The following is a 23052-nucleotide window of genomic DNA, read 5'->3' as shown; positions in this document are numbered from 1 at the left end:
GAGCACAATAGACCCCATAGCTAAGGAAAACTTACAAAAACATTGAGGTGCTTTCTTTCTGTCTAATGCTATCTTCAATTTTTTCTCAAGTGTTTAAACTGTTAATCTACTGATTTCTTCTTTACCTAACTGGGAAAGATTCACATTGTATTTGAAAAGTAGTCTAGAGACCAAAGACAATCAAGTAAATACAAACAGAAATTAAGATATAGGATGTAGATTTTGCTGGGTTCTTTCTCACAAATTTACAAGTTGAGACTCTCAAAATAAAGGTGGGTGCCTTCCAAAACTCGCTGATTTTTAAATTAAACTATACCTCCTTAGCATATGGCTTACCATAAAGATTTCACTCAACACGTATTTTTAGTAAAGTTTTAATTCAAATCTCTTTGACCCTCTGGCATTTTTTTTCAAAGCTTATTTCTCTACACATGCAAATCAGCAAGAAGTAGAATTTTTTTAAAAATCTGTTAACAATTTTCAACACTGGAATATCTAAATTAATGTTGAGAAGCCAGACTAATCATTGCTCCATTGGTTTACTTGAAAGAAAACAAGTTGGGATTATAAACCCAAATCTACACATGTATTTATTTTTTAAAAACACATGCAAAGTTAATGTACAAATAACTTAGTATCTACAGCTATGTTGAACTCAGAATTGATTACCTTCTAAAAGTCAAAGTGCTTACTTAGAATACTCATCATCAGAAGAGCTAGAGCATGGTTTTGCTTTCTTCAATTTTATAGTTTTATCTGACTTTTCTCATTAGCTTCCCCAAATGAGTGTTTTTAGAACATAACTCTTCCTATGTAGATAAAAACTTGCACTATAATGGAATACTTCTTTAGAGTGAAAATGCTAAAACCTTAACATACAGATTTGGAAAATTTATATCAGAGATAAAACACTTTTGAAGAAAAGGTAACCTTGCAAAACTTCTTGACACTTGAATCTGTCATATTCTTAAGTACAAATCAGTGTTTTATCAACAGAAAATTGAAAAGGCAAAGTTTCTTTGAAGGACCTCTCTGATGTTTGAGTGAGCATTTAAAAGTAGGGAGAATCTCTGTGGAAACTGGCCAAGAGTCACACAACTATCAGAGCAACTAAAACAATAAATACATAAGGTCTATTTCTTAAATGAAATTAACAACTCTCTTAATAAAGTAGTCTGTGCAATGATATTGTTTGTCTTTGAAAGTTCAGGCACATAAACTGTTTTTTAACTTGAGAATAAGCAGTTCTCTGCATGACATTTATACACACATATATATAAATGGTTAGTATATCTACAGATTTGTGTGCTTGCACACACAGACACACAGAAAAATAATTAAAAGCAAATGTTTCAGGAGCAATTGTTCTGAAAACCTAATGTCACTCTGAACCATAAAGTGCTTCTCCAGCAGAGACATCTATCAACATCTATCACTCAGGCACGCGCCTCAACAACCCGCTCCCCTTTCTGATTAGAGATCACAGTTGCTTGAGTTGGCTTACAGACTGTCATCTGTTTGAATGACAGATGTCTTTGCTGGAGTGGCACTCTGCTTGTTCTTGTTTTGTTTATGAAACAAAGATTCCTGAAAGGTCCCGTGTGCTGCCTCCCCATCTAGGATGAGGCTATAAACATAATGTTCAAGGGGAGAGGGGCAGGGGAGGGATTCAAGAGACCCATTTTCTTCCCTCAACACCCTTTTAAAAGAAGAGATATTCATTCTGACTGGGATGACAAAATGTTTATTTCTTTGAGCAATTCCCGTAGCCACCTTTTGTTTACCTGGCAGAGCAAGACTTGTATCGATATTTTCCAGTTTTCCTCTCTAGTCTTTTGACTACAGATAATAACTCTTTACTCTCCTTCCCCTTAACAAAAGGCTGCGAAGCAACCCGAAACCGAGTCGATATTTATTCAATAAATGTTAACCAATTCTTACAATGAAACTGATTTCCTGATTATCATTACCATTTCTCTCTTTTTTTTTCCTTTTTCTTTTTTTTTTTTTTAATAATTTCCAGCCTGGGGAATGCCAGCAATATTTGACAAGTCAAAATGGGCAGCAGCGAATAAGTTCCTTGTTTGTAAAAGTTTGGAGGACATCCTCGCAGGCAGCTGGAATCGGCTTCGGTGGCTTAGCACCTCCAAGATGCGAAGCTCCTCTTTAGTACTTACGAGAAAATTGAATGAACAACAGGGGGAAAAAAGAGGGGGGGGGTGAGGGGCTGGATTGCTCTTCCGGACAACATGGTAGGACTGAAATGAAATACCTAGACAGACTTACCGAAGAGCTTGCTGGGAGTGTCCTCGCTGTCATTTGATTCCACAGGCGCAAGCAGAGGCTCATTCAGCTCGCTGTCTGAAGTAGCAGCCTTGTCCTCACCTCTCAACTCCGCATTCATTTCACTCCGCGCTGACAGCAAGGGCTTCCTGACTTGTCCAGCTATCATTGGATCCTAGGATGGGGGGAAAGAGTGAAGGGGAGGAAAAAAAAAGTGGCAGCTTTAGAGTGCGTGTCCTCTCTCTCCCTCTCCCTCTCTCTTCTCTCTCTCTCTCTCTTCCACACACACACACTCTCCCTCTCTCCTCTCTCTCTCTTATCTCTGGCTGCTCCCGCTGTTATTGCTGGCTGCAGTCAAGTGAAGAGCTATTACAGATCCGATGAGTTCTCCATTACTCCCCACCCTATTAAAGCTCAACTAGCATGTGAGAGATTCAGGAGGCTTCGGAGGAGAGAGAGAGGAAGACAGAGAAAGAAAAAGAAAAAAAGAAAAAAAAAAACTTCTTTGAAAGCAATCTAACCAACACAGCTTTAATTGTGGGATGTGCTTTTGTGCGGAATGTTTTTACACCTTGTTCTGTCTTTAATGCAGTAAGAAAAAAAAGAAAGTGCTGGGTTTGTACTTCAGCAACATACCTTTTCAAAAAGAGCACCCTATGGAGGAACCACAGGCTATTTTAAGAAGCCTTCTCCCTGGGGGAGAAGCAATTAAACCCTATCCCAAGAGCAGAGAAAAGAGATAGGGAGAAAAGAGACCTCAAAAATGCTTTCAATGGAATAAAAGATATTTCTTATGTAAATTCTATAAGCAGCCTTAGAAGTTGACTTCACTGGTCCCAGATTGGGGACTGAAGCTAACCCCAAATCAAATGAACATTTTAAAGCAAACAATACACAACAAAATATACGAAAATTGATTAACATTTTTTTAAAGGAATTGGGAAAATACTTACAAACTGTGTTCAATAATTCGGATACTTAGAGCATCATACGACCAGAGCATTAAAGAAAAAGAAAACAAAAGCACCTCAAAAAAAGGCAAACTGTCCCCCCAATAATTTAAATCTGCTTTATCTTCAGCTCATTTAGGAGGACATGTTAAGATCAGAAATATTTTCCAAATGTAGCCTTTTATCCATTTGCAAACTAAGATGCATAATATTGCTTTGACACAGATATCGGATGCAGAAGGAAAGGAAAAGCAAGAAGTGCCCCTTTTTTTTTGTGATCTGGGAGCTATTTATTGCCAAGTTCATGCCTAAATGGTTCCTGAGCAGGAAACAGGTGACCAGCACAGGAGCAGGTGGGGCGGCTGCTCCCGGGTCCCATCATTACATTGGTTGCGGTATGCCTGTGGTTGTTTTTTTTTTTTCTTTTTAATGTATTCATGCCTGAAAAGTGAATTTGATATGACACATGATAATCTATGAAAATGTTAATCAATACAAATAGTTTAAGCTGTCATCAAATGCACTTCTTTAGTCAATACTCATACCACTGAAAACAATGTCACTGTCACCAGGGCTTAATTTGCACAGCACTTAAATATTGGACTCTGTGCATCAATGCACTTCTTCTTCAAATACTGTAGGTAAACACATTTTCTCCCTATTTAAGGCTAAAGCACTCAGCACGCATTTAGCTGAGCCGAATCCTCCCTTTTGAATACCTTGATAGGTCCACTGGAGGGCAAAATTAATACTTAATTGAATCTCACAGTCATCAAAATAATCAATACTTTTTTATTATTTATTCTTTACAGTCTGTTGACTGTTTCAAACCTCTGAGGGAATGGTGGAAAGGATTCATGGCTTTGAAACACTGTCATTTAACAAGGTAATTTTCAGTGGGGCATTAGGGGTTGTGAAACATATAATAAAACAAAAATGGTGGCTTATAATAGGAAGAAAGAAAAGAATTATATTTCTGCCATCTAACAAAACAGGATAAATAAAAAAGCAAGTGCAGAGAGAGAGAGCGAGAAAGGAGGGGGACGAGGGAGAGAGAAAGACTGGCTTTTGAAGGGTTTTATCATATCAAGAGCAGAGCCAAGCTTTCATAATGCTGACATTTCTCATCCTGACAATCCTAAACAAGTGGAAAGGATGAGATCGCAGATATCATCTTTCATCACATTCCCCAGCTTAAGAACCAACATGACAGCTCCTCTCCCCTTTACACTGTTAATTACTAAATAAAATACTACTCTCTGTCAGCATCAGATTATTGCAGATAGCGACCACAAACATTTCTCCATTGTTTTTCCCCCTCTGAAATGGTGATACCTACCTTGAACTCTTTAGGAAATAGATTAGGCTTGTCTCGCTATATTGTAAATATTTGAAATGGAATCAATGTCATCAATGTGGTCGATCCACAGTATTGTCAGCCTAAATTTGCTAGTGATAGATTAGCATCTCATTTACTGGATTTGGTCTCTGGGATTTGGAGTGCTTGGAACTTAGGTGTGGCTGGAGTGGAGGGGTGGCGGGGGTGGGGGGAGGCAGAGGGGAAAGGAGACACAAAATTCTAAAACCTCCCCAGATTTCTTTCCTAGATATTTAAGAAAGATGGCATGTTTGAATTCCTCTGATTCAGTTGTAGGGTGGAGGGGAACAACATTGCTTTCCCTGATGGCATTTGTTAGTACGCTTGTCACATGATGCAGAGAGTCCAGGTTAAAATTCTTGAACACACTTTTTACTTTATAAAAGGTTGACGACTGTCTAATCTGAAGGAAGAGGTGTGACTTGTGCCTTTGAAACATCTGGTCTCTGTGGCTGCCCTGCTCATTTGAGCATTTTTAAAGGTAATGTTAATGGTAAACTTCTGTTGAGACTAGCATTTCTATGATAAGCCAAACACGATTATTCATGTGTCAATGACTATCTGGGTAGATTTAAAAAGGAATATTCTCTTGCTTTATTTGAGGAGGGTCAAAATTGAATCCCAAATCACACTGAGGAGCTAAAATGCTGTTGCTAAGTACTTAAATCTTTAAGATGTTCAGTCCAGCTGATGTACGCAAAGCAGGTACTGGCAGATGGTATATATTCACTGATCATTAGCTTTTCTTCCTTAAATTATTTTTATGTGCCTCGTACATGGTTAGGTTCCCTACTAGTGCCTCTCAGTGACGTAAGCTTGGAAAATTCAGAGTTTATCATTGAAGTACTTATTCGATTTTTCACCTTACAAAACACTTTGTTTTCCATGATGCAACTATAGCATAATATATACATGTGTGTGTCTGAGTGTGTGTATATATACATACATGACATGGTTAAACAGCAAACCCCTGTGAGGCAGCGAACAGATTGCTTTTAATCACAGCTGCAGTCACTGGGGGGTCCATTTGAAAATGTGTCACCAGCAGTAACCACTGAGTACAGTCTTATAAGTGATGGGGGAGTACCTCTTTTAAGAAGCACTCAGCTTGGAAGTTATTCTTTCCCTGCAAAGAGCTATGGCAGTCTGTAAAATCCTTTCTTCTGGAATGACGAAAGCATTTTCCAACATGCACCTTTGGAGATGCTTGCAGAAAAGCAAGAGAGTTGCAGCTTCAGAGTATATCAGGATCACTGCAACAGCAAACAGGAACAGAAATAGATAGTGCAGGTGAAAAAATAAAATATAGTTGATAAAGATTTCTTAAAATTCTGAAAATTGAGACTTCTCTGCAATTTGTTTAGCAATCTTGATAGAAGAAATTGACTAGTTCAATATGGAACAGTGTCAAAGGTACAAGAATGGGAATAAGCTATGCAAATAGAGGAAACTGACAGGGGTCATCAGAGATCTAAGAACTCAAGATGGAGAAAAAAAGAGAAACTGAGAGGTAGTTTCCAGTATCAAAATCTCAACAAAAAGCTTCGCTGTGTCCTATAATGAATGAAAGGACAGCAATCAACATCAGAATGACACAGTAACTTTTAAGTCTCCTTTAGGCATTGTTAAAGAATAAAAATAAGTCCCATTTATTAAATGCCTTTAACAGACAAGCTTTCTCAGAAGTATCCAGTGTTTTGTGAACTGAAGTTCAGAGAAGCTAACTGACTTGACCCAGAGACACACAGCTAAGTGTAAAACAGCATTTTAAACCCTAGTAGAGTCATCTCCAAAGATCATCCTCTTTTCATATTCATAATAGGCACCCTGTGAAAAAACAAAAACAAACAAACAAACAAACAAAAAAACAAGACTCATGGGTTTAGTAAGGAATGGGCATCCCAGAACTTAAAGTATGAACCAAGGAGTCAGTGTGTCTATGATGGCTGTTAAAGTCAGGGTAATCAGTTCCCATAGCAGGCTATGCAGTAGATTCTTCCCTACAGAATAAAGGAACAAGCTGGATGTAGTGGTGCATACCTGAAATCTCATTGACTTGGGAGGCTGAGGCAGGAAGATCATAAGTTAAAGGCCAGCGTCACCAAATTAGCAAGGCCCTGTCTCAAAATAAAAATTAAAAAGGGCTGGAGATGTAGCTCAAAAAATTAAAAAGGGCTGGAGAGGTAGCTCAAATAAAAATTAAAACAGGCTAGAGATGTAGCTCAATGGTAAAGTGCCCCTGGTGATTCAATCACCAATAGCAAGTGTGTGCGTGTGTGTGTGTGTGTGTGTGTGTGTGTGTGTGTGAACAAAACACTTTTTTGGCTGATTCTGCTTAGGTGAAATCTGTGGGACAATATGGTACAGGAGACAGGACATCAAAAAGCATCCAATAAGTAGCCTCATGTTCAGCATCCCTCACTAGTTAAATATAGCAATCCACTTATCTACCATGGACCTTGATTTTCTCATCTGGAAAATGAAAAGATTGGTGGTAGGGAGGGGGCTGGCGGGGGTAGGACAGTATTTTCCAAAGAGCATTCCACAAAATACTTTTCTTAGAGATGCTCTAGCATAAATGAATTCTGCATTTGTACTCATATGGAAAATCAGCAGGGAATCTACCAGGGAAGAAAACCATCTAACTCTGCTTAACCTAGAATTTCCCCAAATTCCCTGATCATGGAAGGCCTTTTCCCTACAACCTTTATGGTGGTATTTAATAGACCTAGCATGTGCCAGCTTAGATTATCTGTAAATGATGGCATTAAGTTTTAGCAATTCTACAATAGGCGAGAAGCCTTTTAGCACATACCTGTCCAAGTGCATCTCACATCCTAATATTACCCTAATATTCCTTAAAAATTCATTTATTTGCAACCAGTGTACATTGTATATGGTTAAGAAGGTAACTTCCAAGCATGTATATAGGAACTGCATATACTCTCACCATAAACTAATATCTCATATTCTTTAACATAATGTTTAATTGGAGATTTCTTGGTATATTTCTATTGTAAAACCTTTATTTGAAGAATAGATACAGGGCACTACATTAAGGTAGAGAATTCAACTTGGGCTTACCAGGCTGCTAAAAATAATGCCAGATAAACAAAGATATAATTCAGCTCAAGGTCTTCAATAATTTATCCAACAGAGTTTTTGTAAGCATAATCATTCTCATTTTATGGTCAGAGAAACTAAAGATAGCAAGATCATTAACTCAGCAAAGCATCCGTGTCCAGTGGCAGCCACGCGATGGAAATACCAGACCCCTGTAAACTGAACTTGAACTAGGTCCAGCATATTTTTGTGTATATCCAAACCAACTACAGCAGTCAGAGCCGCTTTTGGGAAAACGTAAATAAGATAAGCAGGCTTTTAAAAAATGAGAAAACAATTTATTTGGTTTTGAAACATCAGAGTATGGTAAAGTTATATACAACAGATCTATTTTTAGAATTAATAGAAAATTATATACACTGGTAAGAAAAATAATGTATTAGATTTCCCACCTTCTTAAAATGCTTCATTTTAATTTAGGGGATAGAAACAAATTACATATAGCCAATTTAAGATGTAAACACAGCATCATATTCTGTGTTTAATTTCTCCCACTGAGAAGAGGTAAAAATCAAAATCCTTTGTAATTAAGAGAAACAAACTAGGCTATGGTGGATTTGGTGTAAAGGTAACTTCCAAGTATGTGTTTTGCTGTCTTAGTCATAAAGAAAAGCAATTTTTCTATCAAGTACCAAATATTAAGTAATTTAATTGTTAATATATTTACTATACTGAAGAATATTTCTCCCAAAAAAGTTTAAGGATTTCTAATTTTTTACCATTTAATATTTCCTTATTCTATAAATAAATTTTAAAATATTCTGTATTTGACTTTTTGAATTAAAAATTTTTATTTTTATGTTTTTTTCTATTGATATCAGTATATAGATTTATTGTTGAAAAGTTCTAAATCTTAGGAAGATCAAAGAGCAATACCAAAAGCACCATATATTCATCCTCCATTGATTATTTTATTTCAATTGTGGCTTCTTGGACAGCAAACCAAAATTGTTTTGGGAAAAGCAGACAATTCCACATTTCTAGCAAATATTTAATAGAACTCTTCATCATAATTAACTTAATGACAAAGCTTATAGATAAATATTCTTGATTGTTTCACAGATTTTCACAGCAAAATGTTGATCTCAACATGGATCCTGAACCCAACATTCCCAATAACTGTCCCTTTCCCTTGTCCCATTATAGTTAGTGTGGCTGAAATTTTATGTAACCCTGTCTCCAAACAATCATCCTGTGAAAACCAAGCAAAACCTAGGGACCCTGCTAAAGAAACTACAGGGGACCTCATGGATGATCCCTGATCTAGCACTAACTACCAATAAGACAAGAGAAAACTGCTACCTCTTCTATCTTGATTTCCATACAACATCTCATGGGTGATACTATAAGACTGGAGTGAGGTCATATATAGATAATATATATAAATATGTTTTGAAAGAAAGCCTGACACAGATATGCTATTCTCTACAATACTGATCCCCACATTAAGGCATCTGACTGTGGGTTGCTTCTACCTTCATGCCTTTGGTTTGGAGCAAGAGTCAGTACATATCATTGAAGCCCAAAACCCAAATATACACTGCTGTGGATGCTGTGATAGTTGTGTGCACATCTTCCCTTTAGAACCAAGGCACTCACTTCCTAGCCCCCAACATTCTCAGGAGCTGCCTCTCTGGAGATCATTCCTTCCTCAGCGGACAGCCTGGATTTTGCCTTGTGGGCTGCAAAAACCTAATATACATGACCTTCCCTGCTACAAAAAAAAAAAAAAAAAAAAAAGTTTGCTGATTCCTCAGCTCCAACCTTGATTCAGTAAGATACCTTAATCAACATTTATATCCAAGACTGCTATGTAATCAGAATTCCCACACTCCAGACTTGACCACCACCACAAGCTCTGCAGCTACCTCACCTCTGTTCACTAACACTCCCTCTTCCTGCATTTTTCTATTGAGTATAGTTTATATCAGTTTGGGTAGAATTGATGCCTTAATGATCAGCAGCATCAATTGAGGTTAGAAGTAGGCTCTCATTTAGTTAAAGAAGTCATATTCAATATGTGTTTAATAGCTAAAATATTTTGGAGATCTTCCCCATCATTGAAAGAAACTAGGGAATACTAAGGATCTATCAAGACTTATTGCCTGTGCTCTTGGTAGCTTAAGTTTTGGTCCCAAACTGTCCAAATCGAGTCTCTGGGTTTGAGGGGATTAGTTGTCTGATGTTGTGATGCTGTGAGAGAAACAGATCTTACCTCTAGAAACATGCCATATTTTCATTAATGAACTTTTTGTGCAAGGTACACTAGATTGACCTAAAATAGCAGAACTCTGACCTCATCATATTTACAGGTTGAATGAACTGTTTAGGGATGGTGGGTAATAAAATTGTGTTTAATGAATAGCTGAATGAATGGCAGCTTTTGGTCTGAGGGTTTGTTTTCATTGTAGCCAAATTGCAAGACTTTGAGAATTTAGAAGCTCCCAACCACCACTATTACTAATGTCCCTTATCTACCAAAAAGAACCTTAGAGTTGTGCATACAATTTTTGACTTAGACTACATGTGACACAACTCACCATACTGGGTAATGAACTCCTGGTTAAATGAAAACTATCTTAGAGGCAAGCAAAGTCACTACAAAGTGAAATAGGGTCCATAACCCTGGTTCAGAAGGTGCCCTCTACCAATCCCCAACACTTCAGGGAATATTTGGTTAAAATGAATGTCCAGAATAATCTCAAAAGGAAAAATTGATACAGAAAAAAATATTTGATTTTCTTTTGTGTCAGAGGAAGGTGTTTCATTTTCCACTTACATATGGGCACAGGTTAAGAATCTCTTGTCTTTTACTTGAACTTCAGATAAGTGTGCAATTTCATTCTCCCCTGCCAATATTCACCCACAGTCTCTATCCCTCTTCAAGTCTCACTGTGAGTACAACAACCCCTTAATTATGCCTATACTTAGAGGCAACTCCAGCTGTATTTAAAAACATATGAGCAAATAAATAAGCAAAACAGTTCATCAACACTGCCTGTAGGTTGAGATAGCAATATAACAACCAAGCAAGCAAGAGTCTGTCAGTTCTGGAGTTATGCAAAGCATCCAGAATGCAATGCAGTTGGATACACCTCCTCTGAATCATCACCTTGAACCTGTACAGCTTCTTTGCCCCCAGGTGGTTAAAATGACTGTATGGACAATGCTTCATGTATACTTATCTGGTAAGAAAGGAAGACACTGGTATTGACAACCTAATAGCACCATCAATTCAATTTCTGCTGCCTTTGTGTAAAAGCATCAATAAGGGTTCAATCCAGGCTCATCTACATCTGGTCCTTTGGTAATGGGGTTATACAGCAGTATTGACATTGCATATACATACCCTATATTCATACATTCTTCATAATCTGATGGCTTCAAATAGGTATCAGGATTTAATCAGAATACTACTCAGATTAAAGTGAATTTACATTTAACATTCTAAATGTACAGTTGCTCAGGAGTCACACAGAATGAGCATCCAACTTTTGTCCTAATTAAAACATACTTTCTAGTGTCTTAAATATCCTAGTGAAAGTGTGTGTGTGTGTGTGTGTGTGTGTGTGTGTGTGTGATCTCAACATTTGTAAAGTGCTGCAAAAATGAATGACAGTCCATTCCCAGAATGAAAAGACCTGGTCTCTATCCTAGGATTTTCAAATAGCATTGAGAAGCCTTAAGGTTTTTAGGGACTTGCCTCCAGGACTTCAAAGGGAAGCAGGGGAGGACTAAAGTGATCATTCCCAGTTTTTAAAAACCATATGGGCTCCTCTTGTCCATTTTATATGGAGTCTTCAGTACACTTGAAGAAAAGGTTTCACAGGTCTGGCCATATTGCATATTTGCAATGCATTTTATGTGATAAAAATAAAATTGTGGCAGCTTTTCTATTGGTTAATCTTTGACCTTCTCAAAACACTTAGGCATTAGATAAGATATTTGAGATATTTGAGCTGAGATATTTGAGACCTTGACAGTTAGAGGTATCTCAGAATCCCTAAAATTGGGCACTGTGTCTGTTACAAAATTGACTATCGATCAGTGTGTTTTAATTGATTGGCTGTTAGGAAGGAAGGAAGGAAGGAAGGAAGGAAGGAAGGAAGGAAGGAAGGAAGGAAGGAAGTAGGTAGGGAGGAATGAATGTATGTCAAGGGCAAGAATTGTCTGTGATTGATACTTTTAATATTTTAAACATATATTTAACCATATCTAAAATGACATAATATGCTGCTAAGCTTCCCTGGATATCTTACCTAACTAGTTCTACATACACATACACACACCAACTCATATTCTGCCTCCAAATATGGAAGTGAGTTAGGCTTGTATGATTCTGTTACTTTGTTTTACCACAGGACAAAGTAAAAGAATGTAATAGCAACAGTGGAATGAAAAGGAAGGTCTCCTTTCTCCTCAGATGGAAGTTGGATGGGAGAAAAGCTGCTACCACACTGACTCAGGGAATAAACTCAAGGAAGCAAAGGCTGCAGAATTGAGGGGCCTCAGATGGGCAAAGGGCCTGCTACCACTGAGCTCAGCCTCAGGGCTCTGTCCAAGCCAAGTTTAGCCTGAAAGAATTTCAGACTCACCAAGGAGAGCCTACTGCAAAATTAGCTTTTGTCCCCAGCCTCCTCATAGTCATTCAGGAGCCGTGTCATCAAACAGCATTTTCCAAATATGATTTTCTTACAAATATTCTTATTCTATTATTTTCCTTAGGAAAAAAATACTCATTTAAATAAATATGACATTAACTATGCATATACCTCTAATTCTGTCCTTCCATTCTGGATGAAAAGGACGTACACATGAGAAGAAAAACTTTTTCTTCACAAAATATCTGGTTCCTTATAGTTTCAAATTTTCATAAATAAATAGAAAAATCCATCCTGCCCCCTGCTGACAGACTAATATTCCTAGAAATCCAGTTCAAAACTTAGTTGTGTCCGTAATATCTTCTGAGTTGAGTACAAATTCCTGCCTAATAAACCAGTTTATCACACATTCAGGCCCTGACCTGGCTTTCCCTAGCCTAGGACCCCGAGCTGGGCACTGCACAACCATAGAATGTGCTGTTCACATGATAATGATTGTAAAATTGCTAAGGTGATTTTTCTGGCATGTGTCAATAAAGTATTATGGTGTAACTTGTACCCAAATGCCCTTTGACCTACAGTGAGCTAACTGCAGTCAGTCTCACCCAGGATCTTGCCAGCCCCAGTCCCAAAGTATCAGAGGTAAGCCCTTGGGCACTAGAAAGCCTGTGCTCAGGCATGAGGTCATCTTCCACCTGCTGAGCAGTCTGGGGCAAGGGGACTTATCTCTCTGAGCCTCTAATTCCCTAAGAGGAAAATGGGGGTAATAATAGCATCCGCCTCATGGGATGGGTTTGCAGATTAAATAAATAATTCACATAGCGCTTAGAAAACAAGCCGACTGCATAGTTATAATAGATTTCTACATTGCTTGCTCCCTGCTCTTTGTCTGTGGCCTTTGTGACAAGGTGTGGATGTCTGTGTACTTTATTGTGGAGAAGCTCCTTAGCCTACATCAGATTTTCAAAGGGACTCATGATCTACCTCTGCATTCACTCCTCCCCACATACACAAAAATAAATCAGTAAGTAGACACCCCTAAGCAGTGGAAAACCCATCTTTGTATCCTCCCACTCCAAACATGAGGATGGTGCTTGGCACATAATAAGCCTTCACTAAATAGCCATTGATTTTATTTGAAAAACAAAAACAAGAATCGATATCTATAAAAAAAATAGAAGAAAGGTCAAAAAAAAAAAAACTGTTAGGTTTTTAAAAACTAAATTACTTGGAAGTCTTTTGAGAAGGAATTTGCTCCATAAATCCTAAAGGCTTATTATTTTAAGAAATAAGTAACTGTCAGGGGGCTGAAAATTCCATAAAATTTTATCTCTGAATTAAAACAGTATCTGGCTTTTAATTTTATTTCACAAGGTTGATGTCACCACGTTCTTGAAAGGAGCCATCCCACTTCTGTTCAAAAGGCCGTTGCCTAATTGATTTCGCTAATACACGTTTTTTTCTGTCCTCTGCTCCCAGAGCAATGGCAATGGCTGGCGCTGGAAGACTTCCTGTGGGTGGGTTGCTCCTGCCGACTTCCACCCCTTCCTCCCAGCCTGGGCAGCTAGCTGTCTTGGTGCCTGTGGAGTTTCCTTTGCCTCCAGCCCCTGCCACTCCCTGCCCTCCCTCTCCTGTAATCCACTCTCCTTTAATATTCCAGGGGTGACCCTTGAGTGTCCTTTGAATGCCTCCCCAATTCAAAAGGCTTCTGAGCTTTTAAGATGAACAGAGATAACATAATTCCAAGGAGGTGGGGGTGGGGAGGGAGGGAGAATGTGATTGGAAAGATTAGCTAAATCTTCTCATTCCTGAGGATTTGGGCTCTTGCAAATACATGAACTGGGAGCTTTGTGTTTTGTGGGTTCTCCCCCACCCCATCAGCTATCTTTATTAACTTCTATTAGAGATATTTTCCTGATTTGTTTTTGACTTAAACTATAAACAGAGGCTTACCTAAAGATTTCTTTAAATCTCTGGCCTTGGAATTTGAGGGCAATTTAAAAACCAGGTCAGTCTTTATTAATATTTATTTATGTCCTTTTTAGTTTGAATGGATTGGGGATGATTCTGAATCAGGGTCTGCCTAAGACAAAACTGATGCAATTCAACTAATAATTATTGACAGTTCTTTATATACAAGGTGTTGTGCTAGGGACTGTGGGGAATGGAAAGATCAAGAAACATTTGCTACCATCAAAAACTTCACCAACTAGTAGACATCAGTAAAGGAAAGGAGGGATGGCGTGTGGCATCTTTAATGTGCCTTAGTGTATTTTCTTATAGTTATAACAGTTTCTTGGTACTTATATTCCTTCTCTGTAAAATGTGATGTGATGTGTTCTAAGCACATGGATGAGGCATGTGCACACACAAACACAACGTCCTTTCTTTGAGCACTGGTTTGACATCATTTTGGTTACTAAGAAGCAAACATTTTGTTCCACCCAGGGAACTTTAACTTTCTAGGCTTAATTCCTAATTTTAGGTAGAAAACTGGCAACTGGTGACCCACTACCTCCCACTCTGAAAATCACACCTTTAAACAAGGAACCTACACATTCATTTGTGGGATTGCTGGCAGTAAAGGGCTGTACCCACGACGGAGCAGATGAAATATCTGAGTCACTTCCGTTTGTCACGGAGAATTTTTAAAGAATTGCCAGGTTAATGCCCTCAAGCACTTACCATAGCTAGAATGGATAATGTATTATCTAAAGGAAAACAGACCTATCTTAACAAATCAGTAAGACAAACTCCTAAAAAATCATATCAAACCAGCTATGCTGTAGACTTTATAAGTGATGAGCTTCTTTGAAGTAGGTTGAGACAGCTCCATCTGTACCATTCCCACCCAAATACCATTAATTTGCTTAGACAAACGTGTCACAGATTGAACAAAGACAACTTCAATTCAGTGCCAACGGAATTATCCCAAACACAAGTATGTAAGAACAGTCTGTGCCAGTGACAGTAATGTGCCAGTGCCCCAAGGAGGCTCAATCATCGATGGCTGGAATTGAGGAGCCTCATTACACAACCCTCCTGGTACTGTATCTCCACATGTACATATATTTTGCCTGGAATGTTCTGTTTCCTACACAAAACAAATAAGAAATAGAATATTGCTGGGTTCTCCTATTTTCACATGCTTCAACTCCTCGGGCCCATGTATCCACCTTCCTCCATGCCCACTAACAGAGGCTCCTGTTGGGATGGCCTCTAGGATTGTGCTATGTCCACAAGGCTAGCCCTTGGCTTTCAGATCTTGAGAGAGCTCCCTGTGGGCACTCATTTTCTTACAGTGTCAAGCAAAACTAAAATCAAGCCTGCAGATTACTTAAAGTAAGCAAAAAAAAAAAATTATTAAAAATAAGCAGACATTACTCAGCCATGAAGAAGAATGAAATTATGGCATTTGAAGGTAAATGGATGGAACCAAAGAATATCATGCTAAGTGAAATAAGCCAATCTCCAAAAAACAAAGACTGAATGTTCTTTCTGATATGCAGCAGCTAACCCACAACAAGAGAGAGTATGGAGGGGAAGAAGAGAAGTCCATTGGATTAAACAAAGGGAAATGAAAGAAAGAGAGGGGAGGGCAATAGGAAGAACAGTAGAATTAATGAGACACAACTTTCCTAATTTTGTATTTGAATACAGGACCAGGGTAACTGCGCACCATGTACAACCATAAGAACAGGCGCCTAATTAAAATAAAATTATACTCTATGTACCTATAATTTGCCAAAATACATTCTACTGTCATGTATAACTAAAAAGAACAAATAAAAAATAAGCAGAAAAGTAAATTCAAATTAGCATTGAGATAGGAAACAAATTTACAAGTTTTTGATATAAAAGTATAGCCTTTACAAAAGATTTTTAAACATTGACTATGTTTTTAAAAGTCCAATGGAAAACAATTTGATTTGCTGTTGTAAAGGATTATTTGTATTTTTTCTTCTCATTTAACTTTGATATTAGTAGTTTTTAAATAATATTTGCTCATTCTTTAAGCATATATGTATTGAGTGAGCATTGGATGTCAGCCAGTTTTCTAGATGATGGGAACATATCAGTGAACAAGACCCATCAAGTCCAAGGCAGTTTTGCAGCTGAACTTTTTTTTTATACCTTTATTTTATTTATTTATCTTTATGTGGTGCTGAGAATCTAACCGAACACCTCACACATGCTATGTGAGCACTCTACCGATGAGCCACAACCCCAGCCCTTGCAGCTGAACTTCTAATGAGGAAGTCTAACAAAAGCCAAGTAAATAATTAAGTAAATATCATGAAGTCGGGTAGTGATGTGTGCCATGAAAAAAAAAGCAGAATATATATTATGCAAAGGGGTATGAGTGTGTTACCTATCCAGTAATCCCTCAGTATCCAAGGGGGATTGGATTTGTTCCAGGATCAAAATTCTTGGATTGCTCAAGTCCTGTATAAAAATGGTACATTTTTGCATATATAAGTTTTCCTGGATTCTTGAAATCACCTCTATATTGCTTATAATACCTACCACAATATAAATGCTGTGTAAATGGTTGTTATACTCTATTGTTTAGGGAATGATGACAATAAAAATGAATTTGTATAACAATAAAAATTCAGTACTGGTGCATTTAAAAATATATATATTTCTAATCTGTCATTGGTTGAATCTGCAGAAGCAGAACCACAGATATGGAGGGACAACTGCATAGGTGATAAGAATGGTCTCACAGATAAGAGATCCTTGGGCAGAAACCACAGGGACTGAAGGGAAAGTTGTGTGGAAACTGGAGAAAAAGGCCTTGCTCTGGGATCCTATTAGGTGCTGTCTGGGGACCAGAGAGATCTATGGGGCTGAGGAATGAGTGGGCATGGGTGTCAGAGAAGTAGATGACAACAAGGTCATGTGAGGCCTCCTGGGCCACTCTGAGGACTTGGGACTTAATTCCAAGCCTGAGGGGAAACCACTGAAGGTTTTGAGCAAGACAGGACAAAGTCATACTTTCCTTTGGAAACATTGCTTTGTATGGAGTTCAAACTGGTATTTGGGCCCCAAATAAATTTTAATTAAAAATAAAAGATTGTAAAAAAGCCCACTAGCCATATAAAAGTTGTTATTCTTCTGGAATCAGAGAATTTTTCTGTGACTCAAATCTCAAATTTCAATGACAAAAACTCAAATTTAAACCACATTTTTTTAACTAACTTACCCCAACACTCTTGCTATCTACTTAAATTTTTTATGTGTGAAATTAATCACATGAATCATCTCTCAGATTTACCTGCCTTTCCAGAACAAGCACCAGCTGCTTCCTTTTCGTCTGTTTGACTCAAATGGCTTATCACCAAAGTCCCCTGGGGCACAGGCCAGGGCATGCAGCATAGGGAGTCCCTAACATTGGAGCAAGTCCCTAACATCACTGAAGCTCATTCTTGTTGACACTTGACTAGCTCTCAGCACAGTCTTAGAAAAGTTGCTTCAACTTCTCTCACTTTCCAGTGGAGCTTAAAAACCACATACAACCTTGAGCTCCTCTGTTGGACCCTCCAGGTGTGATGTCCCTCCCCCACACAGCCAGGCATTGTTCTAGAAGGGGCCTCTCCTAGATCATTCCAAGCAAGCCTCTTCTTGAGCACTTGGTGACTTGCATTTGGGACATTTTGACATAGTCTCACATGATAAAAAGCCCCTTTTCCACTATTAAGGGCTTATACTGACCTTGGTTTAGGGATTGCTGCTTTTAAGAGCCCTCTTCTTAATGTAGCTTTCGGCTGGTGGTGACACAAGGAAGGAGTGTGTGCTGTTTAGGTCCCAACTTGAGGGCTACCCCATCAATTGTCATTCATTCTGAATCACTCAAACCTGCTGGGGGCAATGTCAAGAAGTTTCTGTATCCTATATAGTTCTTCTATCTGTGATCCTCCAATCCTCTGGAAAAGAACCATGTGCGTGGAGGTCTTAAATATTGATTCCAGGACCCTTTCTCATAGCTGCTAACTCAGAATCTCAGAGGGTGGAGCTCAGAAATCTATGCTTTTAACACATTTCCTTGAAAATTCTTATGAATGCTAAAGTGTGAGAACCTTTACACTGAAGGTGTATTCTGAGGATTAAGAAGGAAAAGTGTTATTAAGTTTTCTCAGCATTCAGAAGCATGCCATAGCAGTATACAGATTTGTAATAATTTGAGAGAAAAGCTTTTACCATTTCCTCTAATTCTGTCTTCTGAGTTATAAAACTTGGGATCTTGAACTACTTATTTCATATTTTCTATGTTTCAGACTTTTCTCCTTTCACAATTGCCATTTGATTTGACAGGCATATTACATTTTAAACTCCTTTTTTATCCATATCTGCATTGAATTTCTGAAAGTTATGTATATAGTTGTGTGTGTGTATATATATATATATCCCTATATATACATAAATGTTCATGTTTAAATGCGTATGCAATATGTATGTATATACAATCCTTATCTTTCTTAATGTTTTTCAATCACATTGCATAAACAAGTTAGTATCCTGTTTTTATAATTTACTTTTTCATTCAGTAAATATTTGCTAAGGGCCTAAGGTGCTCTTGGCTAGGTGCTGGCGTCATAGTGGTGAGCCAGCTAGGAACTATATTTGCCCTTTCCGACATTATTATATTATATTGTAACCATGTTCTCAACACTAAATCTTATTCAAAATGATGATTTTTCAAACAGCTCCATAATATTTGCTCTTATGTGCTGTGAGTTATTTAACTCTTCGAATTGCAGAGTATGCTGGATGGTAGGCTTTGAAATGAGGTACGTGCACATTTTACAAAACAATGCATTGAGGTGCAGAAAGAAAGTATTACAATTCTACTCTTATTTTAATATTTTCAATTCTGTGTTTTATATGGTTTTTAGAGGTTAAAACAAATGGCATTTATATAAAATACACATACACATACACTCACACACAAAAAGAATACATTGTAGTTGGGGTTGTAGCTCAGTACCAGAGTGCTTACCTAGTATGTGTGAGGCACTGGGTTTGATCATTAGCACCACATAAAAATGAATAAAATAAAGGCATGCTGTCCACACACAACTACCAAAAGGTTTTTTTAATAAAAAAGAATACATTGTAAAAATTATTTTCATTGATAAGAATGGGTCATCAAAAACCATGGAGTTCCCTTGGTTTAAGATGTGTCCAATTATTCACACAAAAATAAAATTTTGACAGTTTTAAATACATTCTCAGGGGTAAAATTATAGGTTAAAAGAGTGTGGACTGATGCCAAATTGCCTTCAAGATCAGGTGGTGGAAAATTTATGCTCCCAGGGCATGAGAAAGGCTCTCTTGTATTATATTTAATTTTTTTTCTAATTTATTAAATGGAAAATGGCATTTTATTAATGTTTTAATTTGCATCTCATTAAAAAGGTTAAATTTTTCAAGTTTATTGGCTAATTGAGCTGTTCTTTTTATGAATTACTCACATTCCTTGCCTGTCTTTCTATTGCAAGGGTCTAAGTAATTTTCTCATTCAACTTGTTACAAATATACACAAGTAATATTTTTTTTAAAAAAAGTAGCTGACAGTAATTCTTTTGAGTATTGGACAATATTAGAGATATATACTTTATTTCACAAACCTCTCAACAACCAAGCATATTATTTTCTCCATTTCATTGGTGATGAAATTGAAATTGATGAAGTAAAATGAAAGTTGCCAGTCTTTCTGATTTCAAACTTTATTAATACCAAATTTTTTCTATAATTTATTTCTTTGATTTTTATTAATGTTGATTTTTTAAAAATATTTAAGAAAATTTATCCAGTCATATTTGTCTTTATGTTTTATTCTATAGCTTTTATGATAAGAAAATCCTTCCTGAATCATGAAAAAAAATTCCACTTTAAAAAAATTTTCTATGATTTTTGTTTTAAAGGAATTGTATAATTTATCTAGATTTATGATTGTATAGCATTAACTGAAAATCTCATATTTCCCCAAATATTCAAATTTTAAAGCACAATTAGTTGAATAACCCATTATTGCATTATACTTTGTGTTTTAAATAAAAAAACTAACTTCTAATGGAATCTCAAGTCTGTTTTTGGACCATATATGTGTGAAGGCATATATGTTTTAAGTGTATCTACATATTTATATATGCTATTTATATAATAATACATTTATATTTTGCATGTTAATAATATAACTTACATATAAATTATAATAATATAGTATATAATTATATATGATATAATACATAATATATAATGCATTTATTATGTAACATATATTAGGACAAAAATTCTCATTATATTCTATTCCTTTTTGTTAAAAATTTCTTAGATGTTCTCAGATGTTTATTTCTTAGATGAACTTCAGACTCAATTTTCAAATTCTAAAACACAAAGAAGAGAAAATTTAAAAAGTTGATCTATTTATATTGGTATTTTTGAAATACTGGTGTTAATCCATTTTTAATTAAATTTCTAAGAATTTCTGATTTGTGTAGTTTTAAATTTTGTTATTTGATATGCAATATTTCCCTTGGTTTTCAATTGCATTTTCCATCAATGAAGATGAACTTTTTATCAGTTTGGCTTCTTAAATTCAGCTTAGAAATTTTTGTTTGTTTGTTTGAGCTTTGCTGATAAATACCTACTTATTCTTTGATTTATCATTTTTTTAATATTTCATGTTGTTTGTCCCTTATTACTAAGATAATCTAGATTTTTTTTTCACAGCAGAGTTGCAGTCCATACCTTATACAGAAATTTAAAAAACATTTATGTGTAGTGTCATAGTCAATATAGTTCATGTTGTTTTATTTACCTTTATTTTTATTTTCAGGTATTTGTAATTTTTATTTTTTTTAGTTTTATTTTAATTTTTATTTTCCTTTGTTGGGTTTATTTTGTTATTTGAAATTTTTGTTTCCTTATTTGTGTTTTCAGGTTTTTTGTTTGTTTCATTTGCGTGTGTTTGTATTGATCTTTGTTGGAAATTTGGAAGTTTTATGTCTTGTTTTTAATTATACAATTAATTTAATATGTATATATTAGTTTCAATTTTAACTATAATAATTGACAGTGTAATTTAAGAAGCTGTTTTAAATGTTTTTAAAAACCTCTAAGTTGAATTTAAGAAGCCCAATTATATTGTATAAATTAAGCACCACTGTCTAAGATATTTTAAAAGGAATGAGTTTATGTAGCTTATAAAACTACCAACACAGAACTCAGATTCTAATTCTTTGATTTAGTATTGTGTACCAAATTACTATTAGTACAAAAATTTTTATACTCTAAAATATTTTATTTCAATGGTATTTTATATTTGTATTCAATTCCTTAACCGAATTTACAATATTGTGTCCACTTCTTATTCAATTGGCTTCAAATCCAGCCTTAGTCTAATTTCTTCACATGTCCTCATTTTTTTAGTTCTTCGTTTTGATTCATTTTATTAGCTTCTTAGCAATTTTTCAAAGAACATTATGTGGGTGTTGGATTGTCTGAGTACTTGTTTATCTGATAATATATTTCTGCTGCCTTCACACATTAAAAACATCCTAAATTTCTTCTATTGCCACTTTTGTTTCAAAACTGTAGAAGTTATTTAAATGTCTAGTTAAATTTGTTTCTAATAAATGGGAATGTTTTGAAATTAAACTGTTGTTTCTTTGCAAATAGCTTTTTTTTTTGCTTTCCTGCTGTATGCTTACAAAAAAATATTCTGTTTCTCTTTGTTATTTAAAAAATTTCCAAGATATCTCTAGCGTAGGTCTTTTTTTGTTGATTTTACTTTAACTGAGAACCCTCTCCATCTTAATTCCTTAGTATTTCTCTCTCCACTTAATCATGACTTCATTTTACATTCTTACATCCAATTTTCAAGAAGTCCAGAATTACTCTCTACTGTCTTTCCTTAATGTCCATTGTATATTACATCATTTTAAGCTCCTTTGGTTCTGTTTTGTAAGAGTTTTGATCTAAGCTGCGTTGGAAAACCTGTATTTTGATCCTCTAATGTTAATTTTTATTATGTTGCTCAAACATTGACATGTTTCCTTATTTTACTAATTCCCCTTATCACCTTACTGTCTTTCATCAGTCCCCTTTCCTGGTAGGAGTTCTAATCCTATGACAGAAAGGCTATATGTTCTTTTAAGTGTACTAATGAATTTTTCTAAAACCACTGAATCTTACCATGAATCATAGTTAGAGGTTTGCTGTTTTAGAATATTCATAATAAAGTTTCCTTTTCCCTTTTCTGTAGCATCTTTATATAGGTTAACGTTCTTCTTCTTTTCATTTTTTTCTTGTTTATTTGTACACCAGAAAAAAAGATCTACAGAATTATTTACTGAGCTAACAGGGACTCCTGTCCCTTCTTCAAAAGCTCATTAAAATGAATCACCAAATCTTTGTCTGAGATTGACTGTGACCAACAGTTTGTTATACATAATTCCTGATCCCATTCCCAGGGTCTTCCTCTGTGTTTTCCTTGTCCCGACTAGGATTGATTCTTTTTGAGAACCATTATCACACTAAAGATTATGTATTAAGTTTTTATCTAATATGATTTTGTTGGACTGACACTGGATCCTTCCCTACTCTGTCTACTTGCTCACACTCTGATGTACCTGAGGAAGTACAATCACTAGCACACAGGGTTCTATTTGTGCTGCCCCTATTCATGGTGCTTTTTGTGGCAAACTTC

The 23052-nt window shown here is 36.2% G+C and overlaps 1 protein-coding gene across 1 annotated transcript in view; it reads right to left on the bottom strand.

Annotated features, from left to right (window-relative positions):
- The window catches only part of Pou6f2 (POU class 6 homeobox 2), a 454978-nt gene that overhangs the window by 356939 nt on the left and 74987 nt on the right, over positions 1-23052 (bottom strand). Inside the window, exon 2 of the mRNA XM_077796791.1 lies at positions 2287-2458. Coding sequence (XP_077652917.1) covers positions 2287-2458 — 172 coding nt within the window. The remainder of the gene's footprint in view (positions 1-2286; positions 2459-23052) is intronic.

The sequence above is a fragment of the Urocitellus parryii genome, chromosome 3 (assembly GCF_045843805.1).
Source record: "Urocitellus parryii isolate mUroPar1 chromosome 3, mUroPar1.hap1, whole genome shotgun sequence".
In the NCBI taxonomy this organism is placed as follows: domain Eukaryota; kingdom Metazoa; phylum Chordata; class Mammalia; order Rodentia; family Sciuridae; genus Urocitellus; species Urocitellus parryii.
Note: the sequence above shows the minus strand (reverse complement) of the source record. Positions and strands in the feature narration are given on the sequence as shown.